This window comes from Boleophthalmus pectinirostris, unplaced genomic scaffold, assembly GCF_026225935.1.
Source record: "Boleophthalmus pectinirostris isolate CB_2022bp ecotype Guang Dong unplaced genomic scaffold, ASM2622593v1 HiC_scaffold_2, whole genome shotgun sequence".
Lineage (NCBI taxonomy): Eukaryota > Metazoa > Chordata > Actinopteri > Gobiiformes > Gobiidae > Boleophthalmus > Boleophthalmus pectinirostris.
In genome coordinates this window covers 3,633,422-3,657,975 of record NW_026571152.1, presented here as the reverse complement: position 1 = coordinate 3,657,975, position 24,554 = coordinate 3,633,422, and the positions used below count along the sequence as shown (strand labels likewise).

General features: G+C 38.6%; 1 protein-coding gene across 1 annotated transcript in view; it reads right to left on the bottom strand.

Annotated features, from left to right (window-relative positions):
* tmem117 (transmembrane protein 117) overlaps nucleotides 1–24,554 on the bottom strand; it is a 147,636-nt gene that overhangs the window by 117,981 nt on the left and 5,101 nt on the right. Inside the window, 1 exon segment of the mRNA XM_020933470.2 lies at nucleotides 6,166–6,480. Within this exon segment, the coding sequence (XP_020789129.2) occupies nucleotides 6,166–6,480 (315 nt within the window).

Here is a 24,554-nt window from a genome sequence, read left to right as displayed (position 1 = left end):
GTCTATACAAAGTTGTCAGGAACCATTGAATCTGAATCCAAGCTGAGTCTGAGAGTCCAGCTTAATCATAGAAAGTGAATTATTCCTTAGACAGAGGGACCGTTCTGAAAATGGAAACAGAATCCAATAAACTCCTGATATTTGATCAGATAGAAGCTCTGGAGCTGGAGCAGGTCCACTCACTGCTCCATATGTGAGGAGGCCACAGCACTCAGGTCCATGTACAGAGCTCTGTTTAAAGAGTCAAGTCACTGTGGCCACATGCTCTGTACAACTGTACAACAACTTTAACAAACGTGAGGCAATGTACAACACACAGTAGAGCTCACAAATCACACATGTGCCAGCACACTGACACACAGACACTTTAAATATCTAAACTGCAGGCACCTCACTTACCTACATTAGAAGTACCTCAGTTACATCACACATACTTCAGTAACATCACAAGTACCTCAGTTACATGACATAAATAAATCCTGTCCCATTTGTCCATAGCATCTTCTCACTGCCAAGGCTCATCTGACCACAGAGGCGCAGCAGGGTTGGACTTGGTTGGACCTGGTTGGTATTGGATGGGAAACCTGGAATACCAGGTGCCACAGTCACAGAGCCAACTTAACTGTTCTGTTGTGTTCTGTTGCAGATGGCAGCCTCACTTCTGTCAGTTTGCCCGAGGGCAGCCATGGCTACATGGTGCAGCTGTAACTATCTAAAAATACCTAGATCTCCTATAATTCCTATATTTATTAAATAAGGTGCAAAATGATTGTGCACCCAACATTTTGTTTTTAGAAATCTTATGATCAGTTATGATCCATTATGAGAGGAGGTTTTCAGATCCCAAAACTATGATGAATTGTTTTTATTAAGATGTGAACTTAAAATATTGAAAATACTCTTTTGATTGTATTTTTGAATTGTCATGTGGGTCAGAGTGTTCACTTCCACCCAGGCCTGAGCGTCTGAGTAAATGAAGACGACATGGAAAATGAACTCCAATGAAATGTGTGATTATAACGTGCGTTAAACGAATCATCCTGACATGAGATGGGGGGATGATTTATGAGGATGGCAGGAAGGACGTGGCTGTGAGCAGAGATGAGAACCGCGACGGAGAAATGCATCACAGAGGTGTTAAAGGGCAGACACACAGCCCTTCCCCTTTAACACCAGACTGACACCTAAAGGACAACAGCAAGTGCATCATTATAGAAGCGAGTGGGAGGAGACGACTGAAAACACACCTGCCTCACCACATAAAACCACAGGACGCAACAACAGCTACAATACAAAGACATTTGGCTCTGGAGCTGTATCCTGTCCCCCTGACTTCAGACAGACATGACTGACAGACGGATTAACCAATCACAGACCGGTACACAGCAAAAAGTGGAGTGTTAAAATTGACTCTCACAGACTCAACTTTAACATTTTCTCAGAGTTTATATGAGTCCAGTCTGTTCTAGAGTTAATTTAACATTTTTGGAAATGTTCATTAAGTAACACTGGACCAAAGTTCGTGTTTAACCCTGAAATCCAGAGTTATATTAATGTTTTGAGAGTAAACAGATAACACTTTGTAGAGTTATGCTGATCTAGCTAAACAACACACAGAGGTGTTTTATTTTATTTTTTACTTTATTTTAGTTAATTTAAGATGAAATTATGTACAAAACTGGTTCAAACTGGTCTTCTCTCACAAGAGTTTGAAGTGGTGAATGGGAGGAGCCAAATTAACACTAAGAGAAGTTGAATTAACACTAAGAGAAGTTGAATTAACACTAAGGAAGTTGAATTAACACTAAGAGAAGTTGAATTAACACTAAGAGAAGTTGAATTAACACTAGAGAAGTTGAATTAACACTAGAGGAAGTTGAATTAACACTAAGAGAAGTTGAATTAACACTAAGAGAAGTTGAATTAACACTAAAGGAAGTTGAATTAACACTAAGGGAAGTTGAATTAACACTAGGACAAGTTGAATTAACCTCAACTACATCAACTCTGACAAATAACCCCAACTCAAACCCCCATTTAACTTTCAAATTGTTAAAATAACACTTTTGGTGTTAAAAACAACTCTGAAATATTTTACCCTAAAATTTGAACCCTCCAGTTTTTGCTGTGTATGCTCTGTTTGTGTCAAAACAAACTTACAAGTAGAAAAGAAAGGAAGGAAATGAACTTGCAGGAATGAAGCACTTAACTCTGAAGTCAAATCAATTCTATATTTGTTTGTGCATCTTATGATAGATAATAATAAAAGAGGAGATGTGTTTTGTGCTACAGGAGCCGCTGTGATTGGTCGTTGCTGCGCTCTGTGGTCTGGTGCATTTCAACAGAAAAAAGGAAGTGGTTTGCCAGGTTACACGTGGGCTTTACACATCAAGACAATATTGCAGCATGAAAAAAAAGCAATATTCAGTAACTTTCTTTGCTTTGTGGTAATGATATTATTGCAATATCTTAATGTACTTTTTGACAAAATTATGTTAAATAAAGAAACTACATTAAGACTGAATAAAGAAAATTATGAATTAAATTTGTTATAGTTTTTTTTGAGTTGTTGTTCTTTTTTCTTCAGTAGCGGGACATTTCAGTCAAATGGAGAAGCTATAGTTGCAAAATATTTACGTTCTTGCAATATCCAATAACTGCACAAGCCAAAATTCTGCCCTAAAAAGACGAAAGAGCTTAACTCCCCAGAGTGAAACTGAGACAAATGACTTGACAAAGATTCTGTTTTGTCCAGACAAAAGTAGAATAGGCAGGGCTCCCGAAATTTGAGAACTAGTTGCTATAATGAAGAAATATTCGTATTAGGGATGGGCATGATTAATCGATGAATCGATAATTGATCATTAAGAATTTCATCGATTACGTTCATTTTAATCGACAAACCGAATGTAGGTTGCTGTGTGTAGTGTGACCAAACAGGTGTGTACATGTGTCTCTGCATCAGAAGGAGCGAGACACAAACAGTGGGTCAGTCTGCAACGTACTGAAGCACAAATGTGTATTTAACGATGACTTGTACAAGAAATTCCAGACTTTCCGTTGCGTTCAGGACAAGTGTGAGTCCATGTGCACAGTGTATAAAGCAGCACATATGTTTCTGTGTCCAGTGGGAAAAAGTTTTACCAGGTGAGAGTCGCGCAATGTGGATGACGAGTCCCCACCTCCCTCCCCCCGTACGGTGTCCTGGTTTTGACAAACGCAAATCTGGTCACACTAACCTGTATTCACCTGAGTCATGTCTTTTAATCCAACAGAAATTGACCGCATCAGCGACACAAGAGCTGTAGTTTTATCTTCACTTAGTTTATGCAAATTAGCGATGTGGTTTTAAGTTTTGTTTCTGTGAGAGTTGAACAAAACTGAATTAAACACATTATAATGTCAAACAGCTGATGTGGCTCTAGAGTCGTTACGGTTTATATGTTGTAAACTTGAATTTATTTATTCAGATTAGTAATGCAGATAGTAATAATAATGATGATCATTTTAATATAAAAACGTTAATGATTAATCGATAATCGATCGTTAATTCTTCCGACGATCGATTAAGAAAATTTCATCGAATGCCCATCCCTAATTCGTATGTGAAAAACATTGAGCTCAAAATTGACCTTTGACCTTTATTTGTCAGTTCCTGTTCTCTGCGTTTGTATCATGAGCCAAAAATTTGTTTTCGTGCAAAGATAAAAGGCAGAAACTTAATAGTTATCATTATGTGCTTGATTTTCTCCAGACTTCCATCCATTATAAGAAAAACACCTCACCAAGCTCCAGTCATCATGTGTTTATCTGAAATGATACAGAAGAGTTTTGGATTTCCTATTTAGTGTTGATCGGGATCGTGCAGCGACACTTCCACAGTGAAACAGTTTGACACAAGTGACTTTTACCTTATAGTGTGTACAGTATGAATAAATACACACAGTACTTTCACTTTAAAGATCACTAAAGTATAACTGAATACAAAGGTTTATTTATTGAATGTGTAAAGACCTTGTGCCAAAAAGGAGGAGGCGACAGGTTGGATTTGAAAATAAAATATATTTATGAACTAAATCACAAACAAAACATACACTATTAATGTGTTTTGCCTTTGCACGAAAACTTGTGATACAAAGGCAGAGAACAGGAACTGACAAATAAGGGTCAAAGGTCAATTCTGAGCTCACGATATTTATTCACATGATAAATACAAACAAAATGATATTAAACAGACTACAAAACAGTTTTTATCCAACAGCCATTATTTCACTAAATGGTGCTGTTAAAGCATATTTTTGGGTTGTTTTATTTTTTACTTTGTACATGTACAAATGTGGATGTGTGTGGCTGGGATATGTGTGGGCGTGTGACAGGGCTGGGTATCATTAACACCACCTCGATACATAGGCCACAATACGATACATATCTGGATACAATGCACTTTTGATACGATATAACATGTTTCAAATCAATTCGATACAGTTCAATTTTTTTAATATTACGGCTAAATGATGGCTGTGATACTAAAAGTCTTTGTTAAACCACTTCTTGTGCAAAGTCAATATGAAACACAAACACTTTAAATCATCAAAACAGTGAAAATGTCAAATGTGTTGCATAAATGAGTTTCCTTCCTCTGAACAAGCAACAAAATTGTAGCTGTAACAAAAAGGAGGTTCAGGAATGGATGCAGTCGAACTTTCTCAGTTTTAATAAGCAGAAGACAGAAATAATTGTTTTTTTCATTCTGGTCTCTTGATAAACTGTGACAGATTTTCTCTTAGCTCCTATGAAAAAGTATTTACTAGAAACCTTGGTGTCATTTTTGATTACAATTTTAAATTTGAAAAGCAAGTGAGCTCTGTTAAGCTCTGTTGTTCTTAAATCAAGTTTTTATCAGTTAAGGATTTTAAGTCAAATGAAATCAAACATCCCACGCTTGCACTTTGAAAAGGCCATTCATGCATTTGTGACCTCGCGGCTTGACTACTGGAACTGTTTGTCTGCTGCATTGACCAGGTCCAGCTCAGTCTCCTTTTCACTGGAAAGAAGAGGAGGAACCACATCACTCCTGTTCTTAAATCCTTGCCCCCTGTACATTTTAGAATCCATTTTAAAATTTTAATGATTGTTTTTAAGAGTCTTAATGGCACATTCCTATTTATTTGAACTCTGTCCCATCCAGAGGTCTGTGTTCTGCAGACCAGCACCTCCTACTGTCCCCAGGACCAGAGTGAGGACCAGAGGAGATGGGACCTTCTCTGTGGAACACTTTACCTTTGCACATATGTGTATATATATATATATATATATATATATATATATATATATATATATATATATATATATATATATATATATATATATATATATATATATATATATATATATATATATATATATATATATATATATGTATGTCTAACTATCTATATAGATAGATAGATAAATAGATAGATATAGATATATTATTGTCGTTGATTTGCCAATTGTAAGTTTTATTTCACTGTTCAGTACTTTGGTGAGCTTTGGCTGTTTTAAATGTGCTATACAAATGAATTTGATTTGATTTGAAAATAACTGAGTAAAATATATCAAAAAATACTCTTGGTGATGTCAGTACAGCAGTCCACGATATCAGTACTGTATCATCACATTAAACTTTAAGATATATCAATATTTCAATACTTTTGCACACTTCTAGTGTGTGAGGTTTTTATGTATTCTTTTTAGAGACTCTTACCTTTTGATCTTTTATTATTTATTTGTTGCTGCCTTTGCACTGAACGAGGACTGCACTTCATTTTATTGTATTTGTTACAATGACAATAAAGATATTCTGTTCTATATTCTATAACTCATTTTTGACCAAACATGATGTTTCTGTCTTTGTAGGGCAGTATTGTGATACTGATATTTTGACTCTATATTCTGCAGCCTGATGTAGAGCATAAGCTTTGAACAGAAGAGGACTGACTACGATTTAACAAACTCATGATTCACTTTTTATTTTCATATCACCCTCCTCTAATTGACACTACCCAAAATAACAACTTCACGACTGAAAGTACCACAAAAGCAACACACTCACTGCTTATTCACGCTTCCACCCCACACACATTCCTCTGCGTGCTGTTCGGCATTCTTTCCCACAGGACTCACCAAAAAGCTGCCGGTGGAATATGAACTTCCCGGCGAGCAGTCCGGTGATGATGGCGGCGATCCAGCACACCACCTTGAGAATGTTCCAGCCCAGGCCCGGGTACTTGTTGAAGAGGAAGGAGAAGCAGTTGCCCACGACGATCATGTGAGCTTCGGTCTGGCTGTGGGACACCGGGTCCTCGGCGAAGATCAGGAAGTTGAAGAAGGTGACGAGGTAGGCCACGATGAGGCGCGACCACGGGTGCTGGAAGTAATATCGAAAACATGCATCTATATCCATCCTGCAGGCGCCCCTCCACCACAACCACGCTACACCTGGAACAGACCGACAGAGAGGGAGAGACAGAGAGGAGAGAGAGGGAGAGGAGGGAGAGAGAGGGAGGGAAAGAGGGGCAAAAGAAGGAGAGAGAATGAGAGGCAGAGACGTAGACATAGGGAGGACGAGAGGAGAGAGAAAGACGGGAGAGTGAGGTGGGAAAAGAGACACGGAGACAAAGTAGAAGTGGAGACGGGGTGGGAGAAAAGTGGAGATGGGTGGTGGGTGAGAGAAAAAGAGGGGTAGAGAAGAATGGAGAGGATGACACAGAGATTAAGAGAGAGGGAAGGAAGGAGAGAGGGGGGATGGAAAGGGAGAAAGAGTAGGAGCAGTGGAAGGGAGATTGCGAGTAAGATGGGAGAGGAGGAGAGCAAAAGATAGAGTGAAGGAAAAGAGAAAGGGGGGAAAAGGAGGAGAGAGAGAAAGATGAGAAGGAGAGAGATAAAAAGAGGGAGGGAGAGAGAGGGAGAATAAGATAAGTAAGGATCAGCAGAAGACATGAAACAGACACCAGAGATCAAACTGGTGATGGAGATAACCTTGAGTTATTGGAACACTAATGACATTTAAAGGTTCTATACGACACTAAACTGACTCTTGTGAACTTTAAATCAATGTTGGAAGCGAATCAAAAACACACCTGGAGTTGTGTTTTTATTTCATTCACATGTTTGAGTAACTCTGCATTATTAGTCTGTTTGCAGAACTCTAACTTAACCCTCACCCATCGCTTTTCAGACGTGACACTTTATGCACACACTGTTGGACCAGATTCTACAATCTAAAGTGGATAATAAAAAAAAATTCGGACACTGATTGCCTTGAAAAATCTGACTAAAGCGGAGTGTGAATCTAAAGCTGATCTTAAAAGTAATTTCTCAGTGTGGTGTTCGGTAAATTCCTCTTTCATCTAATAACTATGCACAGAAAGTGAAGTGAACTTTAGTTTTCTTTAGTAAAAATCATGTTGTGAAACTGAGCCACTGACAGTGTTGGGGAGTAACAGATTACATGTACCGGAGTTAAGTAATCAGAGTACAAATTATGAGTAACTGTATTCAGTTACAGTTACTGTTTCAGTGAGTTGTAATTGTATTACAGTTACTTTGTTGAAATAAATGGATTACACAGAGGGATTTTCCTGTTTTCACATTTTGGACTAAATCCCTTTTTTTTTTCTTTTTTTTTTTGGTAATTCCATTCTCATTGCTGGACACTAAACCAGATCTAAACCAGGACTAAACTAGATCTAAACCAGGTCTAAACCAAGTCTAAACTAGATCTAAACCAGGTCTAAACCAGGTCTAAACCAGGTCTAAACAGGTAAACAGGTCTAAACCAGGTCTAAAAGGTAAACCAGGTCTAAACCAGGTCTAAAACCAGGACTAAACCAGGACTAAACCAGGACTAAACCAGGTCTAAACCAGGTCTAAAACCAGGTCTAAACCAGGACTAAACCAGGACTAAACCAGGACTAAACCAGGTCTAAACCAGGTCTAAACCAGGTCTAAACCAGGTCTAAACCAGGTCTAAACCAGGTCTAAACCAGGACTAAACCAGATCTAAACTATGTCTCAAACAGGATTTAACAAGACTAAACTTCTTCTATCAATACTATTTTTTATTTAGTTAAATAAAGTCTGGATTTTTTATTTTCTTTTAACAGACAAAAAATCTTATGTTGTCTTTGCTTCTCTACAGTAAACCAAGTAATCCAAAGTATTCAGATTACGTTACTCACTTTAAGTAATTTAATGGATTCCGTTACAAACTACATTTTGGGGTATGTAATCTGTAATCTGTAGGGGAATACTTTTGAAAAGTCACCTTCCCAACACTGGCCACTGAATCAGTCAGTACCTCAAATCTGAAATATGTAGTAACTTTTACTTTAAGAATAGGTCAACGTTATTAGGTAAAACCACGGAAACTGATGTAAACAAATTTGTAGCTGCGAATAAAGTGAAGTAGCTGAATGCAAGTTAATCCTAGTGTTAGATTTTACAGTGTATTTATCTATATTTATCTACATCTCCAAAGCTCAAAATGCTCTGTCCCACCTTGTGATGTCATGTAGTGGTAGTTTTTAAGTTAACAGCTCCTTTTACCTTTAGTTTAGTGGAGTTTGGCGGCTAAAATCAGCTAAATGATTGTAGTGAAGCTGTCTGGAGCACATTTCTGGAGCACATTTTTAGATAATACATCCTCCACCAGGCCTATTGTAATCCAGCTCTGCAGTGAAAGAGCAGGGGCCGGGAGAGAGCCTTTAGTGACGGAGGATTGTGCAGGATCAGCAGGTCACACAGATTACAAGTATCACACAGGCTGTGGACATTTAGGGAGGAAGCTTTATTCAGATCAGTGTGAGTTCAGATCAAATGTGGGAGAACAATGAGATGTCCCATAATCCTGTTACTCCAGTGTGTGCTGATAAAACACACACACACACACTACGGCCTGCTGCTTTGTGCTTTTCAACAGGTCTGTTCAGCTACGAAGGACTGGACAAATATAATATAAAATACAATACAACATGTACTTTTGGACAAATATACAATACAACCAGTGTTGGGAAGGTGACTTTTAAAATGTATTCCCCTACAGATTACAGATTACATCCCCCACAATGTAGTTTGTAACGTAATCCATTAAATTACTTAAAGTGAGTAACGTAATCTGAATACTTTGGATTACTTGATATTGTTATGCTTTTTAAAACTACATGAATGTACCAACCACATCCTGAAAATTCTTGTTTGTTCTCTTCAAATTGTCTGTTGAGCCCAAGTCTCCATGAACAGACTTTTGTTTTACTGTAGAGAAACAAAGACGAGGATCTGAACAAAAGATATTTTGTTTTATCTGATAAAAGAAAATAAAAAGCCCAGACTTTACTTAAACATATTAAAAATATTATTGATAGAGAAATGATTTTTATATGAGATCACTGCTGCCTGAAATTATATTCACCTACTGTTAGTGTCATATTGTTTAGACCTGGTTTAGACCTGGTTTAGTCTTGGTTTAGTTCTGGTTTAGTCCTGGTTTAGTCCTGCTATTAGACTTGGTTTAGACCTGGTTTAGTCCTGTTTTAGTCCTGGTTTAGTCCTGCTTTTAGACTTGGTTTAGACCTGTTTTAATACTGGTTTAGTCCTGGTTTAGTCCTGGTTTAGTCCTGGTTTAGTCCTGGTTTTAGTCCTGGTTTAGTCCTGGTTTTAGTCCTGGTTTAGCCCAAAATATGAAAACAGGAAAATACCACCCTGTAATCCATTTATTTCAACAAAGTAACTGTAATCCAATTACCATTCACTGGAACAGTAACTGTAACTGAATACAGTTACTCATAATTTGTACTCTGATTATGTAACTCTGGTACATGTAATCTGTTACTCCCCAACACTGAATACAACTCACCTCTTGTCCCTGGCATTGAGTACGAGCTAGTCACGTTATCTTGGTGTGTTTATTGTAGTTTTCATTAGTTTTCTGTATATATGTATTTGTAACTGTTTCTTCTATTTTGTTGACTTATATGTGAAGCACTTTGGTCAGCTGAAGTTGTTTTAAATGTGTTATATAAATAAAATTGAACTGAATAGAACAACGTGTACATTTGTACAAATATAAGATACATGTACATTTGAAACAAGCACAGTGTTTACATACTTTTATCAGCAATAGATTCTAAGTATCACTGAGAAGTTGGAGATACGATACACACCTTCATACATCGGTCACAATACAATACATATCTCGATACAGTGAGCTTTTTGATTTGATACGATATATTTAAAATGAATTCAAAACAGTCCAATAAAATAATGGCAAAATTGTGGCTGTGATACTAAAAGTCTTTGTTAAATCACTTCTTGTCCAAAGTTCATATGAAACACAAACATTTTAAAACAGTGAAAATGTCAAATGTGTCACATAAACAAGTTTCCTTCCACTGAACAAACAACAAAACTGTAGCACTGTAACAAAATAATTTTGTAGAATACACCAAAAAACACTCGATATATATCGATATAGCAGCCTACGATATCGATACTGTAGTGGCCACAGCGGCTTGTCAAAGTCTGATCCCGTCAGATCTCAGAAGCTCAGCAGGTCCGGGCCTGGTCAGTATTTGGATGGGAGACACTGGGAATTCCAGAAGCCACAGGGGGCGCCAGTGGCAAAAACTCTCATTGTGTCCTTAGGCAAGACACTTCACCCACATTGCCTAGTATGAAAGTTGTGTGTGTGTGAGTGATGGTGGTGGTCAGAGGGGCCAAAGGTGCAGATTGGCAGCCTCGCTTCTGTCCGTCTGCCCCAAAGCAGACTGAATAATGAACTGTAAAGTGCTTTGGGTGTATTGAAAGGTGCTATATAAATGCAATGATTAATTAATTAATGTATCAGCACATTAAACAATACGATATTTAGATATTTCAATATTTTTGCACATACCTAGTCATAACATGTACTATAATACATATACTATAATAATATTTGAATGATTTTGATGTTAGAAAATGTGCTCAAAACAGAATGCCAGAACTTAAAAACATGAGGGACAAAAGAAAGAATTGCAATTGTTGTTTTGAAGATGTAAATTAGTTTATCAAGTTCTAAAGGTCTAGTTATGACTAGAACAGAGACGTGCAGAGTATACAGGAGCAGAGCAGGAGGGATCACTGTAGCCCGGGATTCAGACAGGTTTATTCTAGCACAGAGTGTGAGTGTGTTCCCTGCCTCCCCCTCACGGCAAACTCACACAGAGCTGTTCATTTCAGTGACACGTGGAACTGGAGCAGCTCATTGGTCAAATCACACGCCTCTCACCTCACACTCACTCTGGAAACTCACTCTGCACAGCTTCTTTCTCTTTCTTTTTTTGTTATAAGCAGCCACTTTTGTTTTGATACAGATGGAGCACGTGTGTCCCTGATTGGATTATCCACCTGTCAATCAAGGCTCGATTCTTGGGCCCAGATGATTTCAATTATACAGGAACGATTTTGTTAAAATTTCTGAACTTGGGAAAATTGTATTTGCTGATGATACAACATTATTTTACTCTGGAAAAGAAATAAAAGAGGTCACAAATCAAATAAATGAAGACCTTAAAAAAAAGTAAAATATTGGTTTGATTTAAATGGATTCATTCTTAATCCATGTATCATTTGTTTATTCGTTTTTCAATATAAATCCAAAAATAAGAAAATGAAAAAACTACTGTTTTCTTCATTATTTGTCTCCAAAACCAAAATGAAAAAAAAAAAAAAACAGATAATGATTTGTTTTTTCAGTTTTTAATTTTGTGTTCAAATGAAAAATGGAAAAACCGTTTACACGACTTCCGTGACTGTGATGCCGGACTTTTGCACTGCATACAGACTGAACCAGGACTGATCCAGGTCCGGGACCAGAGTGGGACTGAGACCGGGACCAGACCGGGACCAGACCAGGACCATACCGAGACTGAGACCGGGACTAAGACTGAGACCAGGCCGGGACCAGACCAGGACCAGACCCGGACCAGACCGGGACCAGACCGGAGGCTCAGAACCCAGGCAGGGCCGGAGTTCAAACCTGAGGCTCTGGGCTCTGGTCCCACTCTGGTCCCAGACCTGGATCAGTCCTGGTTTAGTCCGTATGCGGTGCAGAGACAAATAATGAAGAAAACTGTTGTTTTTTAATTTTCTTATTTTTGGTTTTATACTGAAAAACGAATGAAAGAATGATCGAATGATACACAGATTATTCTTAATGTAAAAAAACAAATTTTATTTTATTTAATGATAAAAAGAAAAGAGATGACGTAACATTAGAAATAAATGGATACAGATTAAAAGAGTGAACAAAACAAAATGTTTTCGAGTCATGATTGATGATTGATAAACTGGAGATTGTCTCATATAAACGACAGTAAAGGCAACATTTCCAAAGCAATTGTTGTTCTGCATAAAGTTAAGTTCTCACTAAATCGTGCAGCATTAGTAACCTTATATAACTCTATAATTGCACCCGATCTGATGTACTGTGTGAAAATTTGAGGGTCAACAACTAAAACAACTACACCTATTATTTATTTAACAGAAAAGGGCCTTGAGAATTATCACCAACAGTCATTCTAGAGAGAGACATCCAACTCATTATCTGTTCAACTTAAAGTGTTGGAAATGCAGGATATTGTTGACTTACACTATCAGTCAAAAGTTTTAGAACACTCCACTTTTTCCAGGTTTTTACTGTTTCCTGTTGACCAAAACATATTCTAAACTTTTGATTGATGTGTGTGTCCACCTTTGTCAGATAGAACAGCTGAACACACTCGTGGCTCGTTCTTTTTACAACAGAAATCAAATATTATTCAGAAAGTTCTTCCCAAGTCTGTTGCAGAAGTTTCCATAAATGTGTGGCACTTGTAGGTTGCTTCACTCTTCTGTCCAGTTCATCCCAAACCAGCTCCATGGGGTTTAAGTCTGGACTAACCCTGTGCTGCTGCTGGACACTCCAGGTTTTCAAACTTTACCATCTTGTTCTTTTCTCCTGAGGTCATTTTGGCAGAGCTTGGACTTTTGTTTTGTATCTTTTATCTTTTTTTAACCTCTGTCTGTTCAGTTCTTAACTTTGTACCATTTCAAGCTCTTCATTGGACTTGCACGACTTGAATCGCAATAAATAACTGGAAAAATGAGGGTGTTCTAAAACTTTTGACTGGTAGTGTAAGTCTCCTTAAAGTCATGTATAAAGCAAAGTGCAGAGTGTTACCTACAAATATTCATAGAGTGTTTGAGATGAGAACAAACCACTACAATTTAAAAGAAACCTGGTCCTGGTCAAGCAGAAGTAAACATCAAGGCCAAAAATTCAAGTTAATGCATCTGATATAAAAATGTATTGAACAGATACATATGTACTCTAGTTTATGAAACTGTTGACCTTTTTTCTGTACCATTTTTGGTTCTAAAGTTCCATATGTTTTAAACAGACCATGAATGAAACATGGAACAAAAATTATTTCCCAAATTTCAAAGACCTGAAAATCATGTAAATAAATGGATGTATTTCATCATATCTTGTGTTATTCCATCTTTGAACTGTTGATGAAGGTTCATGATTAAAAAAATAAATAAAAAATGTATTTAAAATGATAAAAATTTGCTTGGAAGGACTGACATATTTTATAGAAATAGTTTCCTTTCATTTTGAAGTAATATTAAAGTATTCAGAAGAAAAAAGCGACAAATGATGTAAAATCCTGCACCTTCTACTTGTTTGAACAATTTTCCCTCCGTTACTTTTCCCTCCGTTACCATGACCTTTTTTAATAAAAAATCTCATGAGTCAAAAAGTAAGAGGTTTTTCAACCTAATCTTGTACCATATGGTAGAAAACTATATGAAGCAAATATTCAAACCAGTTTGTTAAGGATATGGAAGTGAGAACCAAGAGTTATCACTGTTTGGATTTATTGCCCAAAAAGTGCTGCATATTTCATTCCCTCTGTTACCGACATGAGTTTTTAATGTTTTGTCAACAACTTGAAAGAATATCACAGGTTTAACTTGACCCTGTTGGAGTGTAACTCTTTCCTACATTCTGATACTTTACTTATTTCAATAGTCCCTCTAGTTTCTGAATAAGAGACATTTGAATGTCAAAAATCTGCCCGTTTCCCTCCGTTACCACTTGACCGAACCTACGGGTTAATATGAACATTTAAGACCAAAATGTCAGTTACAGAGAGAGGAGCGACAAGATCCTAATGTAAGTCAATTGGAGCCAGGGTCAGAAAGAGCCGGAAGAACCTCCTTAAGAACTTTATTTGGCACACGGCGGTTAGTGCATTAGATCTGTCCACTCATATATACGGTCTCTGCTCAGTCTCCTCCTCCTCCCACCTCCGTAACATTGGCATCTTCTTGGACCAGACCCTTTCCTTTGAACACCACGTCAAACACATCACCGAACCCACCTTCACCTCCGGAACATCGCTCGCTTGTCACCTCCCGCCTCGACTACCGCAAGAGCCGATCTACGGTTCACCTTTCAAACTCCTCAAAAGACTCCAGAACATCCAGAACTCTGCTGCCCACCTCCTCACCTGAACACATCGCCCCTGTCCTCAGAGATCTCCACCGGTTCCCCGTCCCCCAGAACATCTAATTCAAGCTCCTCATCACTGTGTACAAGTCCCAACCTCCTGTCTCCCCCCACCAGGACTAAACATAAGACCTGAAGTGGACAGGGCCTTCTCCCCACCCTCTGGTCCCTCCCCAAACACATCAGACACTCATCCACACTCCTCACTTTTCAAAAAGCCCTGAAAGCCCATCTCTTTCATTCAGACTTTCATTAACTGTCTTTTTCTCTTGTTTGCCATTGTTTGCCTCGTCGCGTAAAGTGTCTTTGAGTATCTTGAAAAACTCTATACAAGTGTTATGTATTATTATTTTAAAAAACACACATCTCCAGTGAAAATGCATTGTATGTAAAAAGTGATTGTTTGCCTCGTCGCGTAAAGTGTCTTTGAGTATCTTGAAAAACTCTATACAAGTGTTATGTATTATTATTTTAAAAAACACATAAAAATCCAGTGAAATGCATATGTATGAAAAAGAAAATTAAGCTGTTGTGCATAATAATGAAGATTTTTATTTGCATTTGATTAACAGTTGTGATTGAAATGAAATGTTCTCATTTGAAATATTTTAAAGTAGCTATCGGTGTTGATGTTTTGTCTGGAAAATGGAAAAGGGGGCAAATAACATACATTTTTTTCATTCATTTCTTTTATGTTTGATGTTGTGACACTGTTAATGTCTTTTTATACTTTATGAATGAAATAAATCTCATCTGAACTTGTGAGATAAAACTGCAAAAACTGAAAAAAGCAATACAAACTTGTCCAGACTACACATCTTTGTAAGGTCTGTTGTCACTGCTGTAATCCACAAAGTGAATGGTTACACACTTATCCTCAGAAGGCCCCCTAGTCAGAAAGCCCACTAGTCAGAAAGCCCACTAGTCAGAAAGCCCACTAGTCAGAAAGCGCACTAGTCAGAAGGCCCACTAGTCAGAAGGCCCACTAGTCAGAAAGCCCACTAGTCAGAAAGCACACTAGTCAGAAAGCCCACTAGTCAGAAGGCCCACTAGTCAGAAAGCACACTAGTCAGAAGGCTCACTAGTCAGAAAGCCCACTAGTTAGAAGGCTCACTAGTCAGAAAGCCCACTAGTCAGAAGGCCCACTAGTCAGAAGGCCCTGTAGTCAGAAGGTCCACTAGTCAGAAAATCATTTCCTCTTCTATTGGTTTGTCAGCAACATTTCTCTTGAACAGCTGAATGTATATTTGATGAAAGCAACAGGGAATAATCCCTGGATATCAGAGAAGAATTAGTAAACTTTTGGATGTTTACCAATTAAAAATGACTGCAACATCAACTTTTTTAGAGATATTGACAGGAAGACGCATAATCATGTGTAAAAGCATTAGCTAAGGCCAGAATTACTTAATCTGTTGGTTTACAAACCCACCAATGCTATATTAAAATAAAAAGATTTAAAATAAAATTGAAATGAAGGTTGTAGAGCTCAAATTACTGAACATTTTGCAAGTTGTTGCCTGAAAATCAGACAATTATTAACCCTGTTACACTTAAGACAGACATTTCCACCCAAATCATTATTTCCTCAAACATTTTTTCTGTATTTTAAGGGTTTAATATATGTATTGCTTTAAATATTTAGTTTTTTAAATATTTAAAACTTGAAATACAATTTCATTTGTAACAATTTGTAACACGACCTGAACATGGATTTTCTGACTAGAGGCTCTTCTGATGATAAGGCTGACCCCAATGTAAATATATACAATGTTGTCAGTATCACGCTCTTTATGATATAAATTTGATTAATGTAGAAGCCATTTAACACCAAACAAAACTACACAACATTCCCACACAGACTGTCATTCCCAAATCCCCCTCGTACCTGTAAAGCCCCTCTCATCTGAAATCTTCAACCTCAAATCTTCTCCTGGCCTTACCCTCTGCTCCTGTCAGCTCAGAGCTCCCTTCAGAAACCAGAACAGAAGAAGAGTTGTGCGGGTGACAGCTGCCAGGCCGAACGCGTGACGGTGACGAGCTCTTTCGTCGTCTGTCCAAACCGAGAGAGTGAGACTTTGAAACTTGACTCGACTTCAGCGGTGAATCACGTCTCGCGTCCTCCCTCCCCGCTGTCTGCACTTTGACACAGTTTTTAAAATAATCTTCACCGGGAACAAGAGGAAACGCAGCAAGTTCAAAAATAGCCCTCAAACTGGAACGACCGCACCACTAACATCATGGATTGGTTCATGTTTAAAAGCCTGTATTACACTTTTGCTGATCTCTGTTTCCTCATCACAAACACACCTGGAGTTGTGTTTTGTTTCATTCACACACGTTCAACGCACAAACCCTGCACATTTAGGCTTTAGAGTTCTTCTCTCAAACAAAAAACAGTCAAGTGCTCCATCATGAGGTGGAACAGCATTTAGATTTTTGGAGATGTGGACAAATGAATAATAACTGGTTACTCAAACATGTTTAAATTACACAAAACACAACTCCAGGTCTGTTTTCTGAGGAGGTAACAACATTCTAACATGACAAAAGCTCATAAGGGTCAGTCATTGTGTCCTTAGGCAAGACACTTCACCCACATTGCCTAGTGTGAAAGTGGTGTGTGCGTGAGTTTACCACACAAACCCTGCACACTTAACACACAAACCCTGCACATTTAACACACAAACCCTGCACATTTAACACACAAACCCTGCACACTTAACACACAAACCCTGCACACTTAACACACAAACCCTGCACATTTAACACACAAACTCTGCACACTTAACACACAAACCCTGCACACTTAACACACAAACTCTGCACACTTAACACACAAACCCTGCACATTTAACACACAAACCCTGCACACTTAACACACAAACCCTGCACACTTAACACACAAAACCTGCACCCTTAACACACAAACTAATAGCTTGGCACTATTTTCTCTCCGTACGTATCACTGCGCGTGGCCGCCAAGTGACAGCCGCACCTGGTTCACTTTGTTTATTGCTCGGAATGTTAGCAACATCATGTCTGATTACGACACCGATGATGAAGAAACTGATTTTAGCACAGAGTCAATGGGAGATCTTTTTGAACCTGAATATACATCCGTTACAGGAAAACGGTGAAATTTGTGCGGAGATTCAGACAGATTTTTGTTGTTACTGCCAGGAAAATCGCAAGTTCGCACCATTTTTAGACATATATGGTTATGTATCTTATACAAGCTTATATACCTATCACGCTAGCTCTGACATTAGCTCTCTCTGGCGTCGCGGCGGTCACTGGTCTGAACAAGTAAACACTGCCGAACAACTGAAGAAAATGATGGATCCGTGTGCAGCTGTCACCTGGCGACCGTGCGCAGTGATACGTACGGAGAGAAAATAGTGCCAAGCGATTATGAGGTCTGACTTTTTAGAGGACAGAGGTTTTGTGGTGCAAATGTATCACTCTTTTTAACACATGTTGTTTTGAGAAGAAAAATGCTTTATTATACAGTCCCCAGTCAACTTGCCAGACGACTTTCCTCAGCACCAAAACTGGCCAGGATCTCAGCTCACCGGACGCTTTTGGAGGTAAAGTCAGAGTGGATGCACCACACTGCTGACGGGGATACCATACAGATTCATGTCAGAAAAACTGAACTATCCCTTTAACACACAAACTCTGCACATTTAGCACACAAACCATGCACACAACACACAAACCATGCACATGGGTTAACAACATTCTAACACAACTAAAGCTCATAAGGGTCAATCTTATGTAATATAAGACCTTTAAAGATGCAACAGGTAACTTTTCTGGTGGAGGGTTGGCTACCTGCTTGTTTCCATAGAGAAGTTATTGTTTAGCTTATGTAGTATCAAATTAAACCCGATTTATAACTTGGCCACTCACTTTCCAGACAAAGCAACATCATCTCCATGGCAACAAGCAGGTAGCACCGGAAAAGTTACATAATGTGAGTTAAAATAAGAGCGCGTCCATAACAACTCTAAATCTGTGTGGTCATAGCAGCCTCTCAAAGCCTGATCGTGTCAGATCTCAGAAGCTCAGGGTCGGGTCTGGTCAGAACTTGGATGGAGACAAATCAGGTGCTACAAGGGGTCATTGTGTCCTTAGGCAAGACACTTCACCCATATTGCCTCGTATGAAAGTGAAAAGTAAGTGTACGATAACTTTTAACGAGCTCGGTAACTTTTCCGGCCGCAATAAATTCTATTCTCTGACTTCTCTCGTTTAAGTGTAATGACACTTGGACCAACGTGCGCCGTGTTTATCAACAAAGCAGATGCGTGTGCAGCTTGAGTGCAGAAAGTGCTGCTGTCTGTGCGGCTAACATGAAGCCACAAACACAAGTGTCGCTGTCAGAGTGACAAAACAGTTCATCGCTAAGTGTTTCAAATGCTGCGAGCGAAAATGACAAGAAGAAATGTCTCAAACTCCAGCAGCCGACATAAACCCAAACCCGAGCGACAGAACTAGCCCCGCCCCCAGGAGAGCCCGAAATCCAATGAAATCCCACAAGACACTGACATGACACCAGACAGGACAGAGACTCCCTCATAGAGAAACAGCATCATGTGTCACAGGTTAATACAAACACTTTAAGACCAAAATGACGAGGCCACAGCAGCAGCCACAGAGGGTGACCACTATTTACCAATGCACGTCAATGACAAAAGTCACTTTAAAGGGCAATTTTGTTACAGAGACTTAATAATCCATTTTATTTATTGTTTTAGTTGTGTTTGGTTCAGCAATGGTTTATTCAAGTGCATTTTTGTGAACAAGTCCTCGCTGTGAACTGGACACATTAGACTAGTCCTGTGTTAATAAGTCTGTTTTATTTAGGCCTGTTTGTTGTTTTTGTTTGTCTTGCAGTTCCTGTGTTAAATGTTATTTAGAAAGTTTATTGATCTTTGAAAGGGTGTGTTTGCATTTTTATTCCACGGTCATTATAATAGTTGAAAATGGTCTCAAAATGTCAATATTATCGTTTATCACAATAAATTCTTGGTCAATTAATCGTCCAGCAAAATCTGTTATCGTTACAGGTCTACATGAGTGATGGTGGAGGTGGGAGAGGCCGATGGCGCAGATTTGGGTGTCTTGAAAGGCACTATATAAATGCAATGATTAATATAACAAAATAATAATTCTAAATCCAAGTTTGATACCTTTACAAGAAGGGTCAGAAACAGGAGATAAAAGTTTTAGTGGCCACCAGTTATACAGTACTTACACAATTAGCACTTTTAAATGACTTTTTCAGCTTGTAAATGAAAGGGTGGAAGTAAAAGGCTGGAGACCAACTGGATGTCTTAAATAGGAGAAGTTTATTTACCATCAATAATACAAGCCCGGGACGACGTGAAAAGTCAACAGAGTATGATTTCAAAAGTGAACATAAGCTACGTTCACACTGCAGCCTGAAGTGACCCAAATCCGATTTTTTGGTCCCTATGTTCCTGTATCTGATCTTTTAATGTCAGTCTGAACCACACAGATCCGATTTTTTCAAATGTGACCCAGGACACTTGGATATGTGCTCCTGAAACTGAGACATATCTGATCTTTTGACATGTGACTTCAGTCTGAACAGCCAAAGTGCATTCATCCACTTACACTTTATCAACAAGCCACAAACGTCACTATTCTGCGCAAAAATTGTTAATGAACTCCGAGTCACTGAAGTGAAGCACATCACCACTCACCACTCTTGGCTACGTCTCCACATCCACTTTCAGCGGACGTCGCTGCTGCTGTCCCACAAAACACCACGGCCAAAAACCTCGTCCTTCTCCTTCTCAATCTCCTCCTTAAAACAAGTAAGTTGTTCATGTTCTGGCTCCGGTACGAGAGGAACTTTAAAATCTCCAGGTGCTCAATGCTGCGTCCATGTTTGGACAACTTCTGTAAACACAGAGCACACTCACTGCGGTTGACGTCATCGTGTCTCCAGTGCGCATACGGGACACTTTTGGGCCGTTTAATGTTCACACAGGAGTCACATACAAGTCACATTTAATTGGAAATGTGAACGACCTCGCAAAAACATCAGACTTCACAAAAAAATCTGAACTGAGCGTTAAGCCCTGCAGTCTGAACGTACCTATAGTGTGATCTATGAGTGTTCAAGCCCCTTAAATCTGCTTTTGGAGGAGGAGGTTTATAAAGCAAATGTGATGAGACTATGAAGGCCAGTAGACACCAGTTCGACAGAAATATGCCATAATTTAGATAGTGGCATGCCAATGGTGTGCCAAGGGAAGATCATGGTGTAAATATAGCTGAGATGTGCATGGAAGATAAATTACTTACATTCTCTTACATATAATAGACCCTAAAGTCTTCGATATGTTCAACTTTTGCTGATCTTACAGAATATACTCCAGAGAAGATGGAAGAGTGTCCATTTACTACAGAGATTATATATGGCTGTGTGTTTATGATCATCGTGTGTATAAATAGATGTTTTGGAAGTTGTCAATAAAAATAGACGGTGAGTTCAGAAATAGCCTCTCACAGTGGAACACCCGCGCTGCTATTGCGTTACACGGCTCCTGTTTCTGTGGACCTCACTCTGAGCCGTTAATATGAGCCGTGCTGATGAGAATGTGGTGATTTCTGCAAACTTTGGACACAGATGACAACAGTAAGCAGATTTTCAGTGCACCGGGGATCTGCCCCAAATTCAAACTGGGGCTGTTTGAGGAGGCAGAACATTCCGGGGCATCTGGGGTTGGCAATTTAACATGAAGATAAAAGAGTATAGAGTCAGGTTATATAAATATATCACAGAATCTAGTGTTTGTTTGTTTTGTGCTATTGCTTAGTTTAAATTGATGAAACTGTTTGAATATATATTTATAAAAAAATATGCCTGTTTTACACTGAATTAGAGCCCGACCTATATATTGGCTGGCCGATATTATCGGCCAATATGGGCACCTGGAGACATATCGGCTATCGGCCGATATGCTTGCTGATATGGGCCGATATTTCACGTGGGCATGTTATACCTCGTTATAAAGCTTAGACTCTCTACATTATGTTCATTTAATCCAATTTACAGACAGATAAATGTCCAAATATGTGGCTCTGCATCAGTATTTATCTACAGTGTAATTTGTCTGTGTCGTACTGAACTTGTTCAAACGCTGGATCAAGGAGGCCATTGAAATCAGAAAGCGAGGCACGGACAGCATTAACCGTGATGACGGAGCGTTCCTCCTTTCACACACCTGGGACACCCTCCTCCAGAGACACCGGGCGACGGGAGGCGTGGTCAGTCTGAGCGACCTGCCAGGTCCATCAGGCTGACCACGCCTACAGGAAGTAACAACAGCTGATATATGACACCTCACCACCAACACCGGTGACAGTTCTGAAGATGCAGCAGCCGAAACATGTCAACAAGATAAATACACTTTACTGTATTGTCTTTAAAAAGAACCGAAGAAGTTAAAGTATATAAGAAGACATAATGAACATCATTGGCTTAGTTTAGACCTGCTTTTAGTCCTGTTTTAGTCCTGTTTTAGTCCTGGTTTAGTCCTGGTTTAGTCCTGATTTTAGTCCTGTTTTTAGTCCTGTTTTAGTCCTGGTTTAGACCTGGTTTAGTCCTGATTTTAGTCCTGATTTTAGACCTGGCTTTAAACCTGTCTTAGATCTAGTTTAGACCTGGTTTAGTTTCCAGAAATGAGTGAAATTACCGAAAAAAATAAATAAAAATCTCGCCGTGTAATCCATTTATTTCAACATAGTAACTGTAATCCAATTACCACTCACTGAAACAGTAACTGTAACTGAATACAGTTACTCATAATTTGTACTCTGATTACGTAACTTCAGTACATGTAATCTGTTACTCCCCCAACACTGCTCATGATGGATATTTGAGAATTCATTACGCATTTGATTTCTTGATGCACAAAAATATTTTCATATGATTACATCTGAACTTTATTCACAGGATGTACATGACACCCCGCAGACTTTTCAACATGAAGTGCAGAACTCACCCAAACTGTACTCTTTACCATACAAATTCATTAGGTACCTATTTCCACATGGTATGGGAATGCCCAGGGTTTTTTACTTTTGGAAGGTAATAAGTAATAGTCTGTCTCTTCTACTATCTACTAATATTCCCTGTTCACCTTTGGTTTTGATTCTGAATGACATGTCTCTGCTCGGCTTGAGTAAAGAGCAAGAAAAGGTTTTTGTGGCGGGTCTTACAGCTGCTAAAAGAATGGTTGCTGTGAGATGGAAACCCCCTCACTCTTTATCACGCCCTCACTCTTTATCACGCCCTCACTCTTTATCACGCCCTCACTCCCTCTCTTTATCACGCCCTCACTCTTTATCACGCCCTCACTCTTTATCACGCCCTCACTCTTTATCGCCAATGGTACTTTCATTTATGGACATGGCTTATTTAGAATTGTCCACAGTGCGTATCCATAATGCAAAAGAAAAAACTATTCAATTTTGGAACCAAACAATATCTGATCTTAAAACCTCCTTGTTATGAGGTATACACAGTGTTGGGGAGTAACAGATTACATGTACCAGAGTTACGTAATCAGTACAAATTATGAGTAACTGTATTCAGTTACAGTTACTGTTTCCATGAATGGTAATTGGATTACAGTTACTTTGTTGAAATAAATGGATTACACGGCGGTATTTTCCTGTTTTCACATTTTGGGCTATATCACTTTTTTTTCCTTTTTTTTTTTTTTTGGTAATTCCACTCATTGCCAGAAACTAAACCAGATCTAAACCAGGACTAAACCAGGACTAAACCAGGACTAAACCAGGACTAAAACCAGGGGTAAAACCAGGACTAAAACCAGGACTAAAACATGATTTAACAGGACTAAACCATGCCACACGGACCGTGTCTCCTCATCTTCTATCAATAATATTTTTAATTTGGTTAAATAAAGTCTGGGCTTTTTATTTTCTTTTAGCAGACAAAACATCTTATGTTACGATATCCTAGTCTTTGCTTCTCTACAACAAATCAAGTAATCCAAAGTACTCAGATTACATTACTCACTTTAAGTAATTTAATGGAATACATTTTAAAAGTCACCCTCCCAACACTGGGTATATATTAGACCATTGAGCGGTTAAGTGATATTGTTGTTTTGGGTTTGTCTAGGTTTGATGTGGTAGATTTAGATTTTAGCACTAATCTTTCATTTATTTAATTTTGTCCTGGACCTGTTGTGTTGTGTTGGTTTGTGTATTGTTTTTGTTATATTAAAAAACAATAAACATTTGGTAACAAAAAAAATATATTTTCATATGAAACAGTTTCCATTCATAAAAGACTGTCAGGATATAGGATGGAAAACACAGACTTGTCACAATAATTACTGTATCAATCAGTAAATTACAGCTGGATCAGTATATTTTAAGGCTCAGTATTTTTGTGTGTGTAATTTCCTTGCAATAGTAGAGAGGTTCTTGGTATTTTTAATGTAATATGAAAACATTTGAGCTGCAGAGAGTTAAAAAATGAACTTTTATGGCTAATTACATTCTAATTAATTTATCAATTATTCACTGCATTTATAGAGTACATTTCAAAACACCCAAAGCGCTTTACAGTTATTCACTCACTCCACACTCGGTGGTGCAAGATACTATTGTAACCACAGCTGCCCTGGGACAGACTGACAGAAACAAGGCCGCCAATCTGCACCATTGGCCCCTCTGACCACCACCATCGCTCATGCACACTCCACTTTCATACTAGGCAATGCGGGTGAAGTGTCTTGCCTAAGGACTAGGGATGGGCATGATTAATCGATTAATCGATAATTGATCATTAAGAATTTCATCGATTACGTTCATTTTAATCAACAATTGAATGTAGGTTGCTGTGTGTATCGTGACCAAACAGATGTGTACATGTGTCTCTGCATCAGAAGGAGCGAGACAC